At 43.4% G+C, this 25,722-nt stretch overlaps 1 protein-coding gene across 1 annotated transcript in view; it reads right to left on the minus strand.

Annotated features, from left to right (window-relative positions):
- Positions 1-493: 493 nt before the first annotated feature.
- Positions 494-25,722, minus strand: part of LOC102099531 (glypican-5-like) — a 328,856-nt gene continuing 303,627 nt past the window's right edge. The window contains exon 9 of the mRNA XM_014258398.2: positions 494-4,179. Coding sequence (XP_014113873.2) covers positions 3,977-4,179 — 203 coding nt within the window. The 3' untranslated portion in view covers positions 494-3,976. The remainder of the gene's footprint in view (positions 4,180-25,722) is intronic.

Raw genomic sequence — 25,722 nt, forward strand, 5'->3', positions numbered from 1 at the left:
CTTATGCAATAACGAAGTTGCACCAGAAGACAGGGCACAGCACTGGCAATGTGCAAGCCAGAAAAAAAGTGTGAGAGGCCAGACTGTGTAAAGCATCTAAACTGCAAAAAAAGTCCAATTCCTAGCAGGTGGCTGTGAAGTTGTCTGAAAGTGCAGTCTCTTGATTCTCTGCTGCTCTTTGCCTGGCCAGTCTCCAAGAGATGATTTGGAGAGGTGTAAAAGCTGCTTGGAATTAGCTGAGAACACTGGGCTCAGGGCTCAGAGCAGCCAGCTGGAGGCTGCCATGCCCTGGCACCCTGCAGCCACCCACGCCTGTGCCCACCCACACTCATCCTCCCCATGTGCTTTCACAGCCAGGAAGGGCACTGGAAACCCACAGACCTGAGCCTCTTACAGGAACACAGAGCCTGAAGAGCAGTGAAACACTAAGAACTGACACTGTGCCCATGGCAGCTTTGTCTGATTTGGTAAAAAGCCTGCATCACTCCCAACAGAAAATTGTACATTGATTTTACTCACAAATGTATGACAGCAGTTTCTTTCCAACGCTGGCATTCACAAATGTGGGCACAGCAAAATATTCAAAGAAAGTCATAGCAAAACAATAAACAATCAGAAAGCAGTGGCTAAATACAATTCATAACTGTTAGGCAAGGCTACAGCAATGTTCTTAGACTGGTACCTTATTTTACACTAAGATTACATATACAAGTTCAAAAGTATTTTGAATTTAGACCTTTGTAATTACATCATAATTACAGTGTCCTGGGTAACAAACTAAGACTTTGTAAAGCAGGTATCTTATTCATCTGAAAATGAATGCTTCCTTTATCTGACACAGCCAGTTGGTTTTGCTTATGCTGGTATAGATGGTTTGTTGGATGGAGAACATTCTTTTTGAAATATGTAAATGCAACTGATCTTGAGGGAAAAAAAATAATCATAAACCACTAGTAAAAAGAAACTGCACTGCCCTTTAAAATGGCACAATTTTTGATGCTCTCTGTGAACATATTTCATGCTGGTTTGACCAGTACTCTTCTTACACTGTAGAAGTGTTTTTGCATGAAATGTATTAAGTGATGTAGAGCCCTCTTCCCTCATTCTGCATCAAGTTGTGCCTAAAAAAATATTGTTTGAGTCCAAGGAAATGAGTTGATTCTATCTCACCCCATGAGTTGAACTTGTTGTGTTTTGTTATAGAAACTTTTAAAGGGTTGCCATGTTTAGCTTGAGAGATGAATACAAATATTTGCCAACCAATCCCCAAATCCAAACCCTTGATTTTTCAGAGGTTTCTGTTTAGCCAAATGATGACATTTAGCAACAACAAATAACACCCTGGGTGAATTATCACATACTTGCTCCTGGGGGCCTTCTGCTGAACACGTAGCTGGTGAGATCGCCGCTGAAACCTTTTCCAGAACAGACCTCAGACACACCCCTGGCTCTGGCTGTTCGAGTTCCCTCTCTGCAGGTGAGGAAAACCTGGGAACTCCAAACTGCACAGCTGACATCTGCCAGGATTGGAGTCCAGCCCTGAAACTCCTATCCATAGGAATTCTGACTGACACTTTCAGGGCCTGAAGGATGACTGAGCACTGTCAGCGTGAGGACACCAAATCAGGCTGGAATTGCTGCAGTGAGGCCACAGTGCTTGGTGTGAGCTGGGGGGCAGGTGCTGAGTGTGAGCAGCCAGGTACATCTCTGTGTGTGCACACACAGCTCCTGTCTGACTCAACATCACAGTGCAGGATTCTGCCAGGCATTACAGAGTCCTTCCACTGCACAAACGATGGGACCTGCACGCCTCCACAGGTAAAACAGCACTTTTCCAAAGGGCACCAGAAATGAATACAAGAAACAGCATTTTTAATTAAAGTTTCATAGATTGGTGCAGCTCACAAACCCTGGAAAACACAGGACAGCCGTTTCAATACTTTTGGGAAAACTGATTTTCACTGACTGGACTGGGAAGCACTCCTTAGTGATATTAATATCCTTACTGTTGTGAAAAAATCAGAGTTAAAATATAAAATACTTAATGTAAATATTGTCTCCATTTTATCTCCATAACACTAAAATCGCATTATCTTTTAGAAAATTTAGCTGCTGCCACTTCAGAGACGTTGCCTTTGCAGCTGGGCGCATCCATGGCTCTGATCATACCTTTATGTCATAAATATGATCTCGGAACCAAAACTGGAAATGAAACTCAAGCCCCACGTTTGCAAACATAATTAGACATGTTCACTGATACTGTCTGGAAATGTGTGAGCGTAGTGAGCTTTGTTGACTTACTGTGTGCTTGTTCTGTACTATTGTCACCTCCTGTGTGGTGACACCCAGCAGTAATCCTGGCCCATGGCACCTTCTTTGAGTCAGGCTTCTGGAATCAAAGGTGCCAATAAAATGCCTGAAGCTGGTTAGTGAGATCCAGGGCTCCTCTTTTGAGTAATCTCAGTGACTGGGTAACGCCAACTATCAAAGAGATGTCTTACAAAAAGCCAAAGGCAAGTGTTTTACATTAAATCTTACAAAACTGTACATAAGAATAGTCTACAACATGAAAATGGCCATTAAATGTTGTAACAGTTATGTAATAATTCTAATGTTTCATATATTTATCATATTAATCACTGTATTAATACAGTTGTGTTTGTATACATATATTCAATGGCACTGTAAACAGTTGTTGGAAAACACACATCAACTCTTAACCCATTGGAAGTTATTATAGTACTTTTTCATCCAAAAAGTTAAAATGCATCAATGTATCATTGACTTAAAAAAAATAGCCTTGTAATATAATGCACATTTGACATTTTCTAGGGTAGCAATCAAGATGAAGCATAACAGAGAATGTTCTAGATTTCAGAATGTTTTACATTTACACCTAATGTGATACAAAAAATTTAAACAGTAAATGTAATTAAATAATACACAGTTTATGAAACAGTTGATTTCAGAGATCCATATTACACAAAATCTAGTTAGTGTCTAATGGGAGTTCCCAATAATTTATATCTCTGGGATCTTTATGGAAAACTTAAGTTGGTTTCTATGTAACATCTCATAGGCAAAGTAAGTTTGAACTGAATTTTTTTTTTTTCCTTTTCTGTACAGAGCTGCATTCAAGTGGATAAAACATTTTTATGTTTATTTATGTTTCCCTTTGCTGGACATTCATCCAATAAGCCTTGAGCATATGCTTAAGCATCTGGTAATGACATTTTGTGGGGCAGGGAAACTCACTATCTATGTCCCTCAGTAAACAAAGTGGTTCTATTTTTTCCACAGTTAAGGCAACTATACTGATATATTAGACACACCATATGTTTTTATGTCGCTTCCTACAATCTAAACAGTAAGAGTGAACAGAAGTTTCAAACATGCTTTGATCTTCTTGACCATTCAGGAATTTCACCAAGCTGGTAGAGAGCTCTTCACCATACAGGGAGCAACCTGGTACCGGGGCTGGCACTCGCTGATCTTTAAGGTCCATCCCAGCCCCACAACATTCTGGGATTCTATGAACTGTAGCACAGCTTGTTAGCTGTTCACTAAAAAAACAAAGTTTGGATTGCCTTGAATTTGAAGACTGACCGCTCATATAACTTACCAGAAAAATTAAACAAAAAACAGCCAGTCAGAGTCTAGCGAACGAAATCGATAAAAACAGTAACGCACACATACACAATTTCTGTGTTTTCAGTTATTTCTACCCCATAACTTAAGCTACTCAGACCCTTGTGATCATCCTCGCTGTACCTTGGGTGGGCTTTGCCAAAGGCTATCTTCAGACATTTTAAGTGATGACACTTGGTATCTGCCAACTCCAGCATTTCACTTCTTATTTATCCTAACAAATCACATCAACTAGAGAGCCATTTCCATTTGTTTCCCGCCGGGTAAGGCTGCAGGTATCAATGACAGTGAACAGGAGCACTAGCACAGCATCTGCAGGGCAATGCAGCTACAGGGGACAGAGCCACAGAGCTGCCAGTGCTGCCAGAACAGCGAGGGAGGGACTCAGGGCTGGGCTGCTCCCATTTCCAGTTACACTGTGTTTGGAGGATGACTTGACAATGCTTGTGGTGGTTGTGGTGTCAATCTTTTTCACGGTTGGTTTTAGTTCGTTTCTGTTTTCTGGATGGGTTTTCTTGTCCTTGAGTACATCTGAAAACATGAAATTAAACAGGAGATTAATCACACATCTTTTAAATAGTGCTTGAACGTATTTTAAATATTGCTGGAACATGTTGTACACTCACTCTGAGTAACTGAAACATGGATGGGCACTGATGGGGCACTTGCACTCATTTTAGTTGGGCTCAGCATGGCTGCTCTGTCCTCAGCATCCCCTGTTCTGCTCAACAAGTCTTCTCTGCCTGCCTGGCTCTCCTTGGCTGCTCACAGACACAGCCTGAGCAGAATAACAGGTATTCTGCATTGCAGTGCCTGGGTTCAGAACCTGATCTTCTCTCACAGAAAGTACCTTGAGTTTCACCTGGGCTGGGAACCAGCTCATGCTTTAAAATGTGGTGCTAGGATCGAGTGGTTTTGTAACACATCACACTGAAACACCCTCCAGGCTGCTGGGCTGCTGCTGGAGATTGGATATTGACTTAACAGAATCCCAGAACGGTTTGGGTTGGAAGGGACCTTAAAGATCACTTTGTTCCACCCTCCTGCCATGGCCAGGGACACCTTCCACTGTCCCAGGCTGCTCCAAGCCCCATCCAGCCTGGCCTGGGACATTTCCAGGGATGGGGCAGCCACAGCTTCTCTGGGCAACCTGTGCCAGGGCCTCACCACCCTCTGAGTACAGAACTTTTTTCCTAGTATTTAACCTAAATCTCTCCTCTTTTCATTTAAAATCACTAGCCCTCATCCTTTTCACTGTCTTCCTGTGTAAAGGGTCACTCTCCCCATTTTTTGTAAGTCTCATTTAAGCACTGGAAGGCTTCTCCTTCCAGACGCATTTTGAGGCAATTCCATGTATTTTTATATAAAGAATTGGATTCAGAAGAAAGTAGGAGTAGCCCTTTACTGCAAAAACATGGATTTTTTTAAAAGGGAGAAAATAATAAATCTTCAGTTATGTAGACATTTCCAAGCTATTTGCAAATATTACTGAGACCATATTGTCTTTAAACCCTCTCACTGGCATTGTGGAGAAATAACAAACAAACAAACAAACAAAAGGACTGTTTCATCGGCTGAAGGGATGATGATTTTATAGTCAATCTATAAAAGTATAGCTGAGTGCTCAGTAAGAACAAATGCCTACCTAGAAGAATTTATAATTAACAATAAATGCTCAGGTCCAAGTTTAAAGGATTTGTGATACTAATGAATGCAGTGCACATACAAAAGAAAGCAAAAGGCATGGATTTGTAATGCAGATGAAACAGCAGTCCAATCTTAAAATGAAAACTCTGAATCACAGAAGCAAGTTCCTGGCAGAAACTGGAAAGATGGAAAGTATTCCAGAAATGTAAATGCAATCTGAGATCATTGTCTGCATGTCAGTAGTTCTGAACAACCATCAATAAATTCACTTGATACTAAAAATGAGCTATTGTATTGGGAAAGCACACATTGTTCTTTTGCCAGAATAAACTGCAGAAGAAATGCAATGAATTCCTCCATTTTACCATAATATCAACATTAATCCCGGAGGAATGTGTGATTCCTACACCTGACTCAAAAGGGACTGCAGTGAAGGGACAGCAGCTGGCAAGGCACACTTTGGGAAAAGGGAATTCTGACATTTTGCTCAAAATTCCTTATGGCAAAGTGCAGACAGAGCTGCTCTGGGATTCCAACTTGCAGTGGAGCTCACAGAAAGGAGGGGGAGAAAAAGCATGCTCAAATTGTTTAGAAAATATCAGTATTCTGAGGACATTTAAAGAAAAATGGACAACCTTCAGACTGTCATTAAAGTAAATTAAGAATAAATCATGGAAATAGGTGTGTTCTGACACTGCCTGGAGTCCTTTCCATCACTGTCACTCTCCTTTGCAACTGCTGTAAAGGCACTATTTCTCTGCTGCCTCTTATATCATCCCAGCCTGCTGACTTCAGCTCTCTAGGGCCAGCTGATTAAATTAAGCCCTCACTCAGGTAAATCTATTCCCCTCTTTCAGCTGGCTATGTCCAGCATTGTAACTTGATTGGCGTCTATAAATCGGCCAGACTGAAATGTATTAATTCGTTTATTTCCTTACTATTGACTTGAACAGAAATCTAAGGTAAGATTTAATGCTATCAGAGAGAATGCTGGTTTTTAAAAGCTTTCCTCTCAGTGACTGCTTAATGCACTACATAACAAGCGTTAAATAATACATTAGAAACTTCTGCCTTCATCCTTTCCAGGGGAAGGACTCCATTCTGAATTCTCTCTCTGTCTTCACAGCAGAGGATCTTCCCATGCTATTCGTGGCCAGTTCTAATTTGGGATCTAATTGTGCAAAATTGGCATTTTATTTAAAATGCTGTTTTCTCCTTTCTTAAAAATAAATAAAAATAGCTTAACTTTCAATTCAGTTCAAAATATTTTTCAATCCTCTATTTGGTTTCTAAGGCACAAATTTCAACAGTATAAAGATTTCCTCTTTTATTCCAGTTTCCTTAGAGTTCCTGTTGCTTACTCACTCCACGATTTTGGCTGAGAGACTCTGAGTTAAATGAGTTTTCCCTCTTAAATCTTTTTCTCTGAGTCAGAGATGGCTATGTTCAGTCTACTGCTGACATTCAAAAGGCAAAAAAGTACTGATCATGCTAGGAAAGAAAAAAGTGTTAGTGTGAAGACTAGCACAGAAATGAAACTTCAGTCTCAACACAGCAAACCCCAGATGTTCAGCGCCCATGAATCCGGAGTATGACTTCATAAAACCAGCCCACCAAACCCCACAGCTGTGCTTTGTTCTCCTGTTTACCTTCTGTGTTTTAAAGGCTTTATGGTTGCCCATTAGAAGCCTTTTCCATCACTAGAAACTTCCTTCCACCATCAGTCCCTCTCTCCTTTCCAGAAATGAGGTGGTTAAACTCTCTGAAGGTTCAGCTCAGCCTGTCATTGGGCTGGCCTTTGGACACTGGCACATGAATATTGTTCTGTGCTGTTCATCTACCACTGCCCCACGGTGGTGGTACAGCCGCTGCAGTGGTGGCTGTGCTGTTCCCTCATCCTTCTCTAGGTGAGAATATTCAAATCCTGCCAGCAAGGGAGCTTAGGGAAGGCAGCTGACTGCCAAGGCAGCCTTTCTGAGCAGCCTTTCAGGACTCCTGCCGAGGACAGGGTCTGCTGGGGTCACTGAAGATGGCTCACAGTTCCTCCAGACCCCGTGATTACAGCTCAGGGATTGAGTCCACTTCCTTAGCTGAACTCTCATCTGTGTTAACTGCTGCTAAATTCACATCTTGACAGTATAAACAAAACACAGAATGAAAATGACTTGACCTCACTGTTTAGAGTGTTCAGGATTATCTTCACCTCCGAGATATAACCGCAGATTGCTGCCCAGAAACACACGTGCTGCTCCGACGGCAACGAGCTACTCATAAATACCTCTATGGATCAATATTATTCCTCAGAGAGACCAGCTTAGGATGGCAGGAGAACCAAAAATGTCACTGACATCTAATTTAAGAACAGGAAACCTCCCTATAGCGAGGGCTAATTATGCCTTTCAAATGCATTCAGAGAGTCACATGTTAAATACACTGAATTGGAGGCAGTAAAGATTCTGGGGCAAAACATTGCTGTTATAAGTTTTTTAGGTTATTACCAGGTCATCAGACAGAAGTTCAAGTCATATTGGCACCCAAGATGGCAGTTCCCCCTTCCTAGGCCAAATGATTTGCAGTTTGCTACTGCTAGGGATTATTAAAGATGTAACTGTTTATTGGTGTTCTTGCATGCTATTGCTCTCTAGTGAGCGGTATCAGCAGGGGCTGCTTTAATCTGTTTCCTACTGTCCTGCCAAGGGATGAACAAGTTCAGCTACTTAACAGAAACCTCCTTCCATTTTTGTCCTTCTCTTGATCTGATTTGCTCAGTCCTTTCTGTGTGATGGTAAAGGAGTGGATCTCTGCTCGTCAGGCACTGCACTCGTGACTGCCCAACAGCCTTTGTGCCTCTAAGGCTGCAGATCCTCTCACCAGGGTACAGCCCCTGGGAGGGGAGGCTGAATAAAAACAAACCAGAGAGATTTGCCAGAGCAGTCCTGTAAATGTTAATTACAGCAGCCTGGTTTCTAATGGAGCGGGGCACTGGCAGCAGAGGATCCGTGCTCATCAATCCACCGTGCCCATAACGTGCGGATTCTGGACACGGTTCCATGCTTTAACCAGGAGCTGCTAGAGAGAACTTTCAACCCAGCTATTTGGGGAGACAAAAGAAGCAGAGATTATTTATTTCTGCTTTCCCCATGTTAATTATATCAAGTCAGACATGTCCATTTCTTTGTAGACTTTCATGCAAACACTGTGCTTTGAAAAGACAGACTGTCAGCATCTACGATAGCAAATTAATGCCTTGGTCTTGAATGCCTCATCATGGCTGTAATGACACTCATAATGCAGGGCTGAAGTGAACTGGTCAGCACCTGCAGTTACTCTCCATGTTGGAGCTCAGTTGCTTGATAAATTTCCCTTCGATCACAGGCTTGGGTTTGGCTGACAGCTTCATAAGAAAATTAAAGCTAGGTGCAACTTGGTGGAACAGGCTCTTAAATTACAGTAGATGCTGCAGTGTTATTATTAGCTTTTTATCACTTTGGGTAGCAAAAGCTGAAATTACTTTTACATATTCAAAGGAAGAAGCTCTGAAATTGCAAAACAATGCTGTCGCCATAAAATGTACCAGCAATTTCCAAATAATCCATTATCCTGACATTAAGACCTGCACTAATTATTTCTAGTAACAGCCGCAGCAGACAAATGGAAACAGGAATGCTGTGGAAATGGGAATGTGAGAACTCCTAAAGTATTCTAACTCATGATGCAATTCTCCAAATTCTGGAGTCTGTTATTCTGGAGTCATCTGTATACTACCAGTCAGTAAAAGGTGGGTGTAATGCACGCTTTGTGGAGCCAGAAGAAGTGAGCAATGAACAGCTCTGTATGTACTGTTCTACCATTTTCTATTTCAGCCTGAGAATGTGCTGTCCAGAGAAGCCTTTTCCCCACACACCTTTTTATGGAAACCTGGTTTTGGGAGGAAAAAAAATAAGTTTCTTTAATTAGAAAAAGAAAGAACTCCAGGAGTTTCAAGTGCACAGAGCACTCTCCCCACTGAACTCCTGAGTGGCACTGAGTTCAGGCCAGCCTTTCCAGGTGACCTGTGGGACAAGATTATGGGGGTAAACTGATGTGTCCCAGTTTGATTCTGAGATCTTTCCATTTCTCTTCTTAAGAAGTTTCTCTTTTTTTTAATAAAGAATGAGTGGGGGGATAATCGTGAACTGGGACCAGGATTATCTATGTACAGGTTTTAATTCTATATTAAGCTCTGTGTGATCTTTGGCAGATTGCCATTCCCTGTGGACCAGTGAGAGAACTACTTTATTTCCTGCACATTTTGTGCATTCTGGATGCAAATTCTTCCGTCTGAGAGCCATGCCTACTCTCCTAAAGAAATAACATTGGCTGGAGCCTTCAGGAGCTAACTCCAATGCAATAAAGAAAAGGCAAGAACAGCCATGAGACAGTCTGAGATGTCAGGTGCCTAGAAGCCACGCTTACATGAAATGGTGGCTCCTTTTCCTAAGCAATCTCTTAGTCCATACACATCTGAGTGCAATATATACCTGTGTGGAGAGAACAGGACATGATCTCAGCTGTCCTGCTCTAAGGAAACCTGTCACTGCATGTGTTTGGCTTTTGCTATACAGTGGCCATAGCAAACCCAGCAGGATTTTCAGGAGCCACAATATAACTGTGTTAGTTCTGGATTTAGAAGTAAACCCACACGTAGAACTGCCTCAGCTCCTGCCATGGTAAATGTCAAGCAAGAACAATCCATCTTTTCCTTGGGAAGAAATAATTGAACCTAACAGACTTCTTGTGATTCAGCAGTACTTCCATTAATCAATCAGTCATTTGCAAGAAAAGGTTTTGTCATTTTGTTTATATTAAGATGGGACTTATTCAAATGCAGACAAGCTAAAAGTATAAGCTTAAAACATGCCAAACATCTTTTACATTTCCTGGAAACATCTGTTTTTAGTCTAGTCCTAGGCACGTGTTTGTGGTTGCATGTTTATGCTTGTTTAGTTTGCCAGATACCCCGTACGTAGTGCAGCACAGCTGACACGATATCCTGAAACACAGCATGGAAGTATCTGTAAAACATGATGTTCCCAGTAAATCTGTGGAACATTTGTTGTAACCTTCTTGTAATAAAAGAAACAACTCAAAAGCCCTTTGACAGCCTTCTGCCTTCACTGTATGGTGCAATTAATTAGCTAAGTTTGGAAATTGTGTACATGCCTCACTGGTAATATCAGGAAGACTGAGAGCGATCCTGATTCCGCATGCCTCACATGCTCCAAACTCCTATTAAACTTAATGGGAGTTTGGGGGGATGAGAGGAATGCAGGGCTGACCTTTATGGTTAAAGATGAATGTGAGCTCCAGACTTCAAAGATTAGGTGCCCCTGCCAGTCTGGAGTGTGCAAGTGATCAGCACGCCAAGTGCTGAAGGCATCTGCTAAATATCACGCCACAGCTCAAAGCTGTAATTAAGAAAAATATAAACTGTCTCGAGGAAGAAAAATATTAGTAATAATTGAAAATGCTTTGGCTGTTGCTTTTGTCCTGATGATCTCATTAGTTTTGGTTACAGAAACAGTTCTCACGCTGGCTGACGTGGGGCATGCTTTGTTTGTGCTCTCCTTCTACCCACATCTTTCCGAGTTAACTTTTATTGCTCAATACAAAGGTCAAATCGAAGGCTTAATTAAATTGTATGTGGGGAAACTATAAACTTATTTTGGAAGGGAGTACAAAAATATTTAAAGCCATCCCAACTCCTCTCCCCCAGACACGCCTTAATTTCTCGGGAAGAAAAGGAACATGTGTTATTGGCACTCTTTCCCTTAGGGAGAAAAAACTGCACCTTTTCTGGCTTCAAAATTTATACATCACAAATATCCAACCTTTTCATAACCTGCTAATTGTACTTGCAATTGGAATCTGTAATGAGGATTTTAATTTAGCTCTGCTGCTCTAAACAGAGAAATCCATTTTGTAAAAGGCCTGGATATGATCTTATACTTCAGCAGTGTAAGTTCAACTTACAACCAGGATTAGAAGATCCCTTAAACTCTGCTTAACTTCAAACAGAACTTGGAGCAAGCACCAAGAGAAATACTGTTACCCACCTGCTTAAGTTAGGCACATGTCTCTCAGCCCTCAGATCTAGAACTGAAAAGTAGTTCTGAAAACACTTGCAGGTCTACCTAAGCGGCATTTACATCTTCTTCATGCTATGAGAAGACAACCACACAGATTGAGAGTAAGGCCAGGACTGAGTGGGCTACAACCTGTGTTCAGCAAGACCAGTCCCAAGGAAATTCAGGCTTCCTTGTGCCAGTCTGCCTGAGCACCAGTGAGATTCTCAACGCTCCCAGTCAGCTGTTGCCCAGCCCTAGGGGCAGAAGGATTCTCTAGATGCTTTTCCATCTCCAAAAGCCCTCCATTGTTTGTGTTCGTGCAGCTGGCTGCACACACGAGCCCTGGGAGCTGTGCTGGAGGTGGAGGATGCTCTGCAGGTCAGCTCTCAGGCCTGTGGGGTCCCCCTGAGTGGCAAGAGAGCAGAGAGGAATCTGCCAGCTGGTGCAGCAGTTACAGATGGCACAGAAGGTACAGAAGGTACCAGGGCTCAGCCCCTTCCTGGGACTCATTTACAAGGGGTGCTTGCAAGGGTCTCTCGTGCCCTGTCCAGTCAGAGGAGCTGTGCAGGGAGGGAGGGGCACCTCAGCCTGAAGGCTCTGCTTGGACTACCTGGCTGTACCCTGGAAGCAAGCTGGCCCTAAATTCACAGGAAAGAACTATTCATTAATAATTTGTTAATCAATTAACAAGCAGGGTGCCAGCCAAAAGAGAAGTGACAATAGAAACTGCTCTGTGCCACTGCAGGAGATGTGCTCGTGCCTCCCCAAGGAGATGGCAGCGAGGGGCAGGAGCATGGACAGCTCTCTGCTCAGGAAGCCATCCTCTCACATTTCAGCACAAGCAGATCTCATGTCTGCAAGGAGAGAGCAGGAGAAAATCAGCCACTGCAGAACTCCCCTCCCACCAAAGGGTTGGGACTCAGGGCAGAGCTGTTTTTAGCTCAGCAGTCTTTAAAAAGAGGCAGGGAGAATTCAGCACAGGCACTGCAGGCAGCTGGGCCAAACTCAGAGTGAACAACCACAACTCACATCGACTTCTAGCATGGCAGCCACAGGAAAACAATCATAAGCATCTCGAAAAGATATCTGAAAGGGTCTCTTCATCCTGCAAGCAGGCTGCCCTCATCATTCCTCATTCTTTAAAAGCCAGTCAAATTCCTCCAGTTATTCCCATTGCTCCCTTAGAAACTTGGACAGATACAATTCCTGCTTTAAGATTCTGAAGTCATCAGATCTCAATGGCAACAGGGAAGGTTTAAAATGCTGCCTGTATTTCTGTCATTTCTTGAGCAACCACAGAACCTTATACTAAAAATCTCTTAAGAGGTTCAAATAGTAAATAATAATAATAATAATAATAATAATAATAATAATAATAATAATAATAATAATAATAGATGTTTCATTATAGAATAAACACTGAAATCACTTCAATTTACATAGCATCTGATTGCTTTTAATCTAGATGATAAAAAGGATTAGTTGTAATGCCAAACAATTTTTCCAGTCCTTATATAAATCAGGAGGAATTTTTTATTTTTTTTACTGAATCTTTCCAGTATTTAATTTCACTCAGAACTGAAATCAAAAGAAACTGTGGCAAGATATTATCCTGGATTAATCATTTTTGCCTGAACATCACGAGTAGTGCAGAAAAACATTGTGGCATTAGGTTTGCTTCAGCTCTGGTATGGGAAGCTTAAATTAGTCTTTCCTCCTGCTCTAGTCTGGCAACTCTTGAGCACTGCACATCCTCTATTTCACATTGCTGGTTTATCCAGGCAGCCAGAGCCCAGCTCCATCACAGCTGACACTTATTGACAGGGAGGATGACTAGAGCCATCACTCTGCTGAGGAGCTGCAGCAGCAAGAACATGTTTCATGTGAAAATACCAAAGGGCTTAAAAGCATTATCTTATTAGTAGCATGCAGTGAAACTGATGAACTCTTATCACAGTCAGCAGGATGATGAATACCCAAATCAACACAAATGGAAAGGAGATATACAACCAGGGTAAAAAAGAAACTTTTCTAATAGGAAATCTTACAAAAAGAAGCCCCATCCATTAGGGTATGTATAAGGCTATGTTCTGTCAGTGTTCAGGCCGGGGGCCAAATTAAAGGAAGGAAATTCTTGTTTGCAGCTGGCAACAATCCCTTTCCCTGCTCTGTTTCTGTAAGGATGTGAACTGCTCCCTCCAATTTTCATGGAGTCACGTACAGCAAAAGCAGCAGACTGAGTTGAACAAGTCTGCCCACATTGGTATGTAACAGACTGAGGGCTAAATCATCCACTTTTTTGGGTAACAACACTGCTCAACTTCACCTTGGCCAGGACTCTCTCACCTGGCCAAAAGGCAGAAACAACTGCCATTAGCCCTTATGGGCCAACCCCCCCTTGAGGCATTATCTCCATCATGAGAATGCTAAAAACACCATTTTGAGAGTGATAAACCCTGCACTGGGACCCAAAGGTCTGGCTTCTCTCTCTACACTGATGTGCTCAAGCTTGACTGCCCAGGTGACCCCAGTGACAGAGCCCAAGGTCCTTCTGCAGGCACCTGTGCACGGATCCAGTGGATCATGCCAAGGGGCTTGGGGTGGGTGGTGGTGAGAAAAAGTGCTTGTTTTCAAGGAGGAAGAAGCTGGAGAGCATGCTGTGTTGCTGGAAGGTGTTGCTGGAAGGGTGTGGTGAGTAGTGGGCACCCCAGATCAGGGAATTCAGTGGGCCTGGAGGAACATGAAGGACAATCTCTGCTGCTGCACAGAACTGGCACGAGCATACACAGAGCACTTCTCAGGTGACTGAGCAGGAGCCTTGAGCTCTGTGTGTTTCCAGCCAGCCAAAGAAACTTTGACAGGCCCTCATTCTGCTCTGAGATGTATCAGTAATATATTTTTTCTTTACTGCCACTTCTTTCTGTCACAGGAGCTCCAACAAAGGGAAAAACCCACTGGAAGTTCATGAGGGCTGACACCGTGTGCTGCGATGGATCTGTTGGCACTGCTGTGGTCTATTATGCAAATACACATCAGTGGACTTTGTACAACATAAATTATGTAAATACCCATTTAGAGACTCTTCAAAATGCAGATTACTTGCCTGATGTTTGGAGACAATAATTAAGATCTCTGACGTGAACCTGTACTTGGGATTGCTGTGCAAGTTGGGCCAGCCTGCGGATGTCTAGGCCTAGCAAACCTCATTTCACATGTGGATTCCATCTTAGTAAGAAGAAATACGCAGTCAAAGCTGACTGTGTCATAATCTACTTCAGTCACATATCACTGACACCACAGGTTATAGGAGATCCTTGAATTTACAACTGCAGAAGGGCTCCATAAGATCCCATCTGGAATTCAGGTATACACCTTTTCATTTAGGATTACAAAAATTCCTTTTTAATTAAGAATTTGAATTTTACTTGAACATCCACATGTCTGCATGATGGCAGATGGCTCATCCTCCTGTGGGGACAAGGGTTTGAGTGCTGGTTCTCCAGCCCTGCAGCCTGCTCCTGGCCCTGGCTCAGACCTGAGTCATGACCAGCACAGATAAACTGGACTTTGGGCTGGACCACGAGCTCAGGTCACCAGTTAGACACAGCAGGTAGAGGTCTGCTCCTCAGGGCTCACATTCAGGAACCAGCTCAAGCACTGTCATGGTTAAATCCCAGCTGAATGCCACACAGCTGCTGGCTCAGTCTCCTGTTCCTATCTTTGAGGGCAGGAGAATCAGAAAAAAAACCAAAAAAACTAAACCTAACAATAACTGTAATGAAAAGGAGAGAGGAATAAACCCAGGAGAAGTCAGTGATGCACTGCACATTTGCTCATCACCTGCTGGCCAAGCCCAGCCTGTCCCTGAGCAGTGACCAAGGCCTCCTGGCCAGCTCCCCCCAGTTTATACACCCATTTTATATACCCAGTTTATATACAGTTTATAGATTTCATGTGCCATGGAATGTCCCTTTGGCCAGCTCAGTCCTGCTCATGCTCCCTCCCAGCTCCCTCTGCAACTTCTCAGTGGCACAGCATGGGAAACAGAGAAGGCCTTGACTCAGGGCAGGCTTTGCTTCACAGCTATCAAAACATCAGTGTCTTATCAACGTTATTCTCATCCTGAATTCAAAACACAAGACTGTACTAAGATGAAAATTAACCCTATCCCATCTGAAAACTGGACAAGGAGTTAGATTTTTTCTTTTTCCCAGAGAACATTAAGCATCTTGGATTGGTCTCAGTAGGCCCGTTCCTGTTATCTGATGTATTACAAAAGTCTAGGCCAAGTAATATATCCTTTGCTGGAAAAGAAAACATCACAGACTGTCTACTTGGGTAAAGAATTTGGAGAAACTAGGTTTTCAGGAAGAGTACACTGAGCATCTGTTGGGCTTCATTAAATTCTTAATTTAACTTGAGTTGAGATCAGTGAAATTAACCTTTATACCTCAACTGTGCTCTTCCTGCTTGAAGCAGCTGTATCAAAGCAGCTTACCAAGGGCATCATTCTGCTTTGTAACTTCAAAGAACATTTATTCAGAGATAGCATGTGAGGATCACATAACTGGAGCCAGATGATGGAGAAGGCACTGCAAAGAGGTAGCCAGGAAAAATACCTAATTTAAAGATAGATTAGAGATTTGGAACAAAAGTTCATAAAGATTGGTGTGTTACAGAGGTGACAATTTCCCAGACAGGCAGAGACAGTGCAAGGTGAATGGAAGGGTCTTTCTAAGCACTGCTGCTGAGTGGAGTTCCCTGAGCTACAGAGCTCAGAAGAGGATTTGCAACCATTCAGTTTTCTTTACTGGCCTGTGTAGGCTCCTCAGGACATGGACAGTAATTTCTGTGCACCCACAAGGTTGTGATCTTGACTGGGGTATTCATGCACGACTGTAAAATCAAAAATGGGAGGACATAAACAATGGTAATTGAAGGGCAGCAAAGAATAACAATGGACATTTTAACGTTCAATTAAACCCCAACATTTACTGGTATCCAGAACAGTTACCAAGTTACCAGCCATCCATAAGGTTGCAATCAAACCCCAAACTAGGTTTAGATTTTTGATTTACAGGCCTCTAGTTACAAATTTATATTAGAACCATTGAAAATAATTAGAAGAGACAGAACTGATCGTTTCACTGACTCTTCTCCAACTGACCACGTGTGTATCCAAGTCTAGGATATGCACTGAGACATCAATCACTGAGCTGGACACTCAAGCACTACAGGCTCCTGACATCTCCAAAGCTGAGAGCAAGTCAAGGCTGTTGTAACAGGAAAGAGAAACACTCCTGTGATGTGTCACCCAGCCAGAAGAACCCCTCAGTTCTGCCATGGCTGTTCCAAAAAACAGAAGATATTGGGAGATGAGACCTTGCAACACTCAGAGCATTTATTTCTAGCTCTGGAGTAGGAGAAGGCAGGCGATGATCTGATCTTGCATCTGTTTCTCTGCAACAAATTGTTGCACCTCACGGAATATCAAAAGGCAGTTTAGTTCTGCCATTGATAGCAAATGAAAAAATTGCTGTGGAGTGACAGTGATCACGCAACCCTGTGCAACTTTAATGGAAGTAATAATATAGTTTCCTTGTAAAATACCAAGCCTTGTTTGTGCAAGGATTACTGTAGTATCACACCTTACGAGCAGAAAAATTCCTTGTACATGGGATGACGCACAAGCTCTTCCCCACCCCACATTTCCATCAGTTACCATTAAAAAATTAGAAGCAAATTGCTTGACTAGTGAGTTACAATCCTTACACCAACGTGAATTTGAAACTGGACTGGGAGAAATGCCTGAAGTTTGCTCTGGACTTTACTCCCACTAGCCTGTTACACAGGGATGCTTTTTTGGTAATAGGTGCTGCTTAAAACTGACATGTCAGAGAGAAATAATTTTACCAAACTGTCTCCAATTAGTGTGGCAAAGCATGGGCAGGCAGAGAAGTGGTGGCCCCAGCCAGCTCAATCAGGTGTCCCCTGTCCAGCAGACAGGAAAAGGAGAGGCAGAGGATGGTGGGATGGGGCACATGGTGACAAACAGGAGAGCAAAACCTCCAGCTGCGCTGAAAGTGGCACAGATGTGAAGTGCCACAGGAAAGGCCCATCAGCAGTGAAAGGGAGACCAGGAGAAACATGATAAATGGTTCAGGGTGACACAGGACACTACAAAAATGGAGATATTAAAGGCCTTCTCTGCCCTGGCTTCACTAACAAGGCCATTGCTCAGGTTCCCGTGGCTCATTCTGGGGAGTGAAGATTCCCAGGGCAGGGGAAAATCAAATTAGGGACTGGGTGTTGGCAGTGGGATGAGGACCAGCATTAGGTCTATGGGCCTGTGAAAACCCTCTTGGTGGAGGTTTTAAAACCCAGATGAGGCACACAGGGATGGGTTTGTCAGAGCTGACTCTGGCCTGGGGCACTAATCCATCCTAGAGAAGCTTCTCCATCGCTGTTTTCAATCTTCTGATGATCCATTCATTTTGATGAATCTACTCCATGTAAAAAGCAAATGAAAATTAAGTATTTAATCAGTTTGTGACTATATTTGTAACTATCTATAAAAACCAAGGGTGAACATCTTGTAAAAAGAATATATACACTGGCAGCTATTGCTGATGAAGTGCTATCGATAGGCATTAAAGCTGCAAATGGCAAGGTGTTGGCAAAGTGAGAGGAATTGCTGCAGAAAGTAAAAAGCCAATCTGTATGATGAACAGAGTGTACATAAAGTACAGCAAATTACCAGACACACAGCCATGAGAGTACAGAGGCATGGGAGCTGATTAAGAAGTCCTTGTGAAGAAATGTTGAAGGCTGGCCAGTTCCCCCTGATTCTCTGGCAGGCTGCAGCCGCTCAGCCAGTGAAAAGAGCACTGTCTGTGATGCGAGCGCACGCAGTCGTGGATTACAGGGAGATGATGGATGTGCCATACCACGGCAAATGGCTGCTTGGAACTGCCACCCCCCTTTCAGAACAATCCTGCTTTTCAAAGCCTCAGTACCCTTGGCTAAATGCCGAGGAGGGAGACTTGAGAGGCGCAGCTCCAGGATTCCTCTGTGAGGAATGCGCGGGGAGGGATGCGCCGTGCCACCGGTGCCCGAGTGGGTGACATTTGGAGGCTCTGCTGCTGGGGCTGTGCTTGCTGAACACCTTCACCTGCACATTTGTAACCTGAGAGGGATGGGCTGGCCCTAAGACCTCAAAAGGCCAACAGCTGCTGATTTTCTTTAAACCCAGGAGCCTGGTTTTATTTATTTTTTCACTTCCTGGGTTTTCTCAAGACATTCCTTCTTCCTATTTCCTTCTAATTAAATACAACGGAGCCTTGCTCTTTAACTTGCTAACTAGAGAAAAAAATAAATGACTTTCTGGTCATTTCAAGAGCCATAGAATTGTTTAGACTGGAGAAGACCTAACCCAGCACTTCCAAGCACAACACTAAACCCTGTCCCCAAGCACTGGGGCAGGAGCATGGACTAGATGACCTTTAACAAAGGTCCCTTCCAACACAAGCTATTCGATGATTTTATGAAAACATGAATTATTTGGGTACTGTTAATAATGACTTGTGCCAAGGAAAAATTAGCTGGACTGAATTTGATGTAACTGAAAGATGAGCTTGGCTTAGAGTCACAAAAGGACTGATTAAGCTCAGGGCTTGTATTGGAATACTGTTCTCTGCTTTACCAGCTCTCCAGGAAAACTTCAAGGCAGCAAAATCACAAACACAACCAGAAGTCTGGTTTACCTGTCCATTTGAAAATTATCAGTGTTTTAATTCTTCCCTTTTCTGAGACAGCCTGCTTTAAATGAAAGCTGAGTAGGCAGAGGTAGCCCGGTAAAAAACTCATTACTGTCTTTTTGCTTACCTATTGAAAAGGAAAGACCCCTCCCAAATTGCAAACGTCACTGCTTTAATTGGGGATTCTGGGTGCAATGGAAATAATAAAACATGCATGAGATTATGATTGCTGAACTTTCATCAACTTACTTCATCTCCCTACAGTCAAAAAAAATAGGAAATAGGCGATTGCAAACATCAGCCAAATGCTATTCCAAGGGCGTGCGTAAGTAATTTGTCTTGTTTTCTGACAAACTGAGTATCTGTAACTCCCATTAAAATCAAGGCCTTGAAATGCATCTCCAGGAAAATCCCCCTGCAGTGCTGTGGCCAGGAGCTCAGCTGAGCAGTTTTCACTGCTGTGCCTCACCAAAGCAAAGCAGCAGCTGCTCCGTGCCCAGGAACATTTCCAGGTGTGTTCCCCTGCCTCTCCTGGCCAGGCACACACAGCACCAAGGGAGCATCACTTGTGCTCTGTGCCCAGGAACATTTCCAGGTGTGTTCCCCTGCCTCTCCTGGCCAGGCACACACAGCACCAAGGGAGCATCACTTGTGCTCTGTGCCTGGCCTTTCCCTGGAGAGGCTGTCCTGCCCTCTCCACACCCAGGATGAAGCAGATTGATGTCAGAACTCAGGACAGGTGTAATTGGCAATGCTTCTGCTCCTCCTCTGTGGAGTGAAGGAGGAAGGGCATTGTGGAAGAGAGTGTGGGGATGGCATTAGGATGGGAGGAAGGGTACAGCTGTTTTCTGCACCTTCCAGTATCACCTGCGTTGTGGTCTAAACCAGCATGGCAACTCCATTGTGTTTTTCTTTTAAAAACTGCATCTTCCACTTCTTCACATCCTCCTACAGTTAAATCTGTGTTAGAATTGAATCTTGGGGTGCCAAGACAATCTGTCAGCACTTCTCAGCACTGTGTGTACCAGGAGAGTCAGGTTTGTTCTGAGTGACAAAGGTCAAAACATTTACAGGTATAAAATCCTTTTGACTCAGGTCTTATTGTGCCCTTATGTAGCCTTTGAAATCACTAAATTAACCCCCTGTTTTTTCAGTAGCTCTGAAGCTGTGCTGCAAGTGTATTATGTGACTTCTGAAGGAACTGCCTGCAAAATATGACAGAAAATGAATGCAACTAAACCCAAACCAACCCCTGCCTCACTCCCAGAAACACCACATCTTTTACATCCTGGAATTCTTCAGTGGTTAAAGTCATACTTCGTTTGAATTTCCACTGTTTAGGTAAAATTTATGATGCAACAGCCAAGTAATTTATATTCTTGTTTGTTATGAGATTTCTAAATTCTGCTTTACTACAGATGTCAGCCACTATACTATATTCTATCATTTGCCAGTGAAAGCTTTTCTTTAGAGTTAAGACATTCAGATGAATCATGTTTTCTTTGCATCTTTTTTAAATGAAAGGTTTCCTTGTCTGTCTCTGTAATTCCCACTCCCCATCCTCCAGTTTCTGTTGCTCTCACAGTACTGACACAGGCTGAGATATTTATTCCCTTACTTAACAATGAATAGTGTAACATATCAGTGAAAGCCTTTCTGAAATCAATGAGACTTTTTATGGAGTGTGGTACTACTCATTGTGAGCAGGAGTGTTTCAGTTTGGCCTGAAGAAAGATCCAAGATGACATAAGCTGGAATGAATAGAGTTACTCAGCACCAAAATACATGTGTTAAAGAGACCTGGGCAGATGGAAAACATTTCAGCAGCTGCCAAGTGTTCTGACCCCCTAAAGCAGGTAACAAGAGGCCCTGGCATTTCTTAAATCAAAACATGACTGTCTTGACAGTAATTTCAGAATAATCAATGGAAGAAGTAACTTTTTACATTCCTAAAAAGTCTTTACTTCGAGTCTCAACAGATACTACAGACAGCAAATACGGCAGCACTGCTGTGAAGCTTCATTCCTATTTTTCAGATGAAATAACAGATATGAAGTGGCTAAAATGATCCAGGTAGTGGTCACAGCAGAAACCTGCAATGGCCTTCACAGTCAGCACTGTACTTCCATCCTTCAGGCCAGAAACTGGTGCAGCCAAATGTCATTTCATTCCATTTACCACAAGGTTATTTAATGTGCATCTGAATTAAAATCGAACTGTAGGTGATGATACATTGGCTTTCAAGCCTGTAGCTCACATGTAGCTCATGGTTCTTAGCCCACAATATCTGCTGAGGGATTAGATTGTCTCTGTTCTGTTTGTGCAGTCTGATCTAACACCAGGGTCCAGGAAAATTTGGATCATTCATTTATTGTAATTAGCTAGGGTGTACCATAACTGAACGCCTGTCCTCGCTAAAAACAGGATGGGCATCAAAAATAAAGAATGGGGAATGAAAAATAAACAGTAATAATCAGATGTGATGACAGAAATACCCAACAGCTGCTGCTCTTGTGAGGTGCAGTGAAGTCCAAGCTGGAAGTAGCAAAGCAGAGTTACAGTGGAGAAAGCTGTCAGCAAACAGACACGAAACAGTGCAAGATGAAATAGCCTTCCCCAGACTATGCAGTCTAGGAGAAATGTCACATGTGATGTGATACAGGTTGTCACATGTGATACAGTGGAGGTCCAGCAAGTTCTGTATTTCTGTGTGGGTTGTGTGATTTGGGGTTTTTTAATACTTCCTACAGTGGAAATGAATGGTACCACGTTCCTGAAGCACAATTTGATCGACTTTCTACAAACATCTATTTAATTCAGACATTCTCAGCACCTGTGAGAAGTTACAAAGCCATCCAACCTGCCTCTAAAAAAAACAAAGGTATCCAATGACAACATATGCCTCAGCATCTGGAGATCACCATGCAGCACACATCAAACCCTGCTTGCACAGGCTGAGACAGGCCGGAGTTTGCTTTTTATCCCACCTGCTACACTGTTAGATTATTATCCCTGAAATACACTGAATGATTATGTAAAGAGAACTTCATGCTTGACCAAGTATACAATGCAATTAACATTTTAATGCCACTTTGTACATGTCTAATCTTACTGCTGTCTTCATCTTTGACCCTGTTCCTGTGGTGACCAATGCTTATTTACTTGTGTCTGTGTTTGAGACACTCACCCCAAGTTTCTGGAAGGAAATGAAGATTCTTCCCTCAGGTATCTCAGCAATTTGCTTTTTCCTCTGCTGTTTCTGGCTTTCTGCACATCCTGATTGCTTCCCCTGGTCAAAGTGCTAGTTGTCCTTTTTGCTCCAAATGTTTTTTGGTTCCCTATGTGCTGAAGGGAACAGCACAAGTTCTCTGACAGGGAGGGCACAGCCTGACACTGTCAGCAATAACACCTGTAGAAACAGAGCTCAGCCTTTTCCTGGGGCTGGGATCTGTGCAGGGAGCTCTGCTGGAGGGCACTGCCACAAAGGGACCTCCATGGACTGCTGGCACCTCAGACCTTTACACCTGCCTTGCATCCAGAACTGGAGAGAACACTGCTCAAAAATACTGAGTATCATCTATTCTAAAAGACAAAAGATGGTTGAGCTTTCGAGGGAGGCTGTGGAAGCCCAAAGCTGTCATTCATATCCCCTCTCTGTGGAAGTGCACGGAATGCCCTTCCCCATATCCACATGCTACAGGAGGGGATGCCATCCTGCACAGCCACAGAACTTTCTGGCAGCAGTCAGAATTCAGCCACTGCAAGAATTCATTCGTAGAAATGCAGCATCAGGAATGTGCAGTAGCATGCAGAGCAGTCAATTCAATTTTACTTGTTTATGTACCTCTCGTAAAAATAATCATTTATGATCATTAGAAACCCGCTCTAATGTAAATCAAATGAACAAACCAGTACATTACTGCTGTCTGCTTTGCTCCAGTTTATTTGTCAGCACTGTCAGAACCCAGGTAATCAGTCACCCACAGACGAGGTGGAAGAAGAAAGAAGAGGTGGGTGCCACACTGAGGTTGAGCATGGAGACCGAGGAGTTCCTCACCCCTCTCTGTGCAGGAGGCAGGGTGGGGCTGTTCCTGTGATGCCCTGGCATTTTAGCTTTTATATTTTTCATGTATTTGTAATCTTGCAGTTCTTTAGTGTGTAACTCTAAAGCTCCATGGCCTGTCAGCTGCTGTTCTCCCGTTTTATTCAGATAAAACCATTCCTCTCTAGGCTTGGGACTCAAGGACACCTCACTGCCTCAGGCCCTGAAAAATGTAAACAACAGTGAACTGAGGGGAGCAAACTGGGGGTAAATGACTTCATTACCTGGAGCTGTAATTGGAATATCAACCCCTGATATGCAAACACACCGAAATTATATCTGTCTGAAAAACTTGTGACCATCATCCATTTTGGGTTTAGCCCCTTGGGGGGCTTTGTCTGCCCTTATTGTACCTGAAGGCTCTTCATTAAATATATCTGCTTTTATCTTTTTAGCTTTGTGTGGCCTCTGTTTTAGGTATGCCTGAAACAGCATCAGTTTCGTGCTTCTTTGCACTCCAAAAGCAAAGGAATTACAGAACTTCACATGATACCCAACCCCGTCCCCTGATAATCTTCTCCTTATTCCCTCCTAGGTGATTTCATTCAGTGACAAAGTGGCAAACCAAAGAGAGAGAAAAACATGGGGAGCAATGCCTAAATCCAAAGAAAGGCTTGATGGAAAAATCTTTCCCTTGAGACTTCTGGCATCTCAAAATATGAATTACTTATTTTTACTTGGAGAGCTGCCTGGAATAATCTGGGGAGAAGTAAGGGCCTGTGACTTGCTCCAAGTTAAAAACATTGTTGAGAGGAAAGCTGAGGGCACTTTTTGCTTGTACCCAGCAACTTTTCTATGCAGTCTGATAGGTATCACATTGTGTTATGCATGAGCACAAAAGGGAGCACAGAGGAGCTCACTCCATTAACAGAACCTCAAAAATAAAAGAGATTTGAAAGGAGATTTTTTTCCCAATCTTGAAGAAGTCACTTATCAGCTCAAACAGAGTCCCTGTGGGGAGATAAACCTTCAGAATCCTCCAGTAAAAAGCTCCAATGCATTTAATCCTTCTTGAAATATAACCTAGGGTGCCAAGCAGGAAAAGAATGGGGACAATGGGGAGGAGAGGCACACACACCAAAATACCCCTGACAACAACCTGGGCTGTGCCCCAGCGTGATCAGCTCATCCCCCTGACAAACCTTGGTGGGTTTCAGTTTCCTATGGGAATGTGCCACCAGGCAGAAAATCCCCAAGCCAACCACATTTAGAACCTCTATTGCTAATTTATCAGAAATACAATTTGCATCTTGGTCTGGCTCAGAAATGGACACGTTTGTAAAGCAGACAGAGCCTTTAAGGAAAGATGTTATGAAATCCTGCAGTTCCCTGTATTCCCTGGGCAACATTCTGCACAGTGGTGTTACCTGCTCAGCATCCAGCTCAAAATGAGTACAGACAGGTCTTTGCTCTCATAATTACCGTTTGATAGCAGGGATTATGTTCTGTCCTGATTCTGCCATCTCCCTCTAGAGCAAACCTGCCTGGATGACGAGCATTCACCAGAAATGAACTGATTGTGAGTTTGACTTGACATCAATGGTAGCTCACAAATCCCTTTCTGTGTGATGGGATCTAATAACTCACATTGGCACAGTGTCCCCAGAGCTCAGGGACTGATGGGATCTGTGAGTGCACAGCAGAACACAACACACACATCTCAGAAGTGGCACTGGGAAGTGTCACCCTGCACAGTTCCACACGCCACGGGAGCACTGCCAGCCCAGGTGAACCATGCAAGGGGGCTGCAGCTGCAGCTGAGGAGCCCCACTGCTCCCTTCCTGCTTGCTGCCATCCCTGCTGTGATCTATCTGTGATTCCCCACGAAGGGCAGCACTCTGGTCCTTCTCTCACAGTCTTTAGGTGTGGAGGTGATGAGAAAAGAAGTCCTGTAAACTGGGATAGCATCATCTCTGGGTGATGTGCTCTTCAGTGCTGTCTGGGGAGCACAGCTAAGCCAGGCTGTGGAGGATGTGAAGGGTGCTGGCTGATAGACCTGCTTCCAAAGATGACACCTCTGGTAGAAGGAAGCTGGACCCAGCATGGACATGTCACCAACAAGGCCACAGAACACATGCAAAAGGACTAGAAACTTGCTCTCCCTAGAAACATTTCCTGTACCCCAAACACTGGCCTAGAAAATCAGACTTCAAAGCAAAGCAGTTCCCCAAACAAACATCCCCAACTGGCACCTACTAAGAAAATCAGCCTTGCAAATCGCCAGAGCTATTTCAAAGCAAATGTCAGACATTTCAGGCACGTCTGGGGGAACACTCCTCCCCAGGCTTGCTCAGCAGAGTGTGGGGACAGGCAGTTTGTTGGCCTGGCTGGACCCCACTGCTGTGATCCAGTAATTCCTGCTCTGCAGCAGTGAAATAAAGCCCAAACTCTTCCAGCACCGTGGTGAACATTCCAAATGAGATGTGCTGCGTCGCACCCTGGCAGCGACCCAGGTTGTGGA

Source organism: Pseudopodoces humilis, chromosome 11 (genome assembly GCF_049639895.1).
Source record: "Pseudopodoces humilis isolate 2021_Gansu_Grassland_sample_001 chromosome 11, ASM4963989v1, whole genome shotgun sequence".
Lineage (NCBI taxonomy): Eukaryota > Metazoa > Chordata > Aves > Passeriformes > Paridae > Pseudopodoces > Pseudopodoces humilis.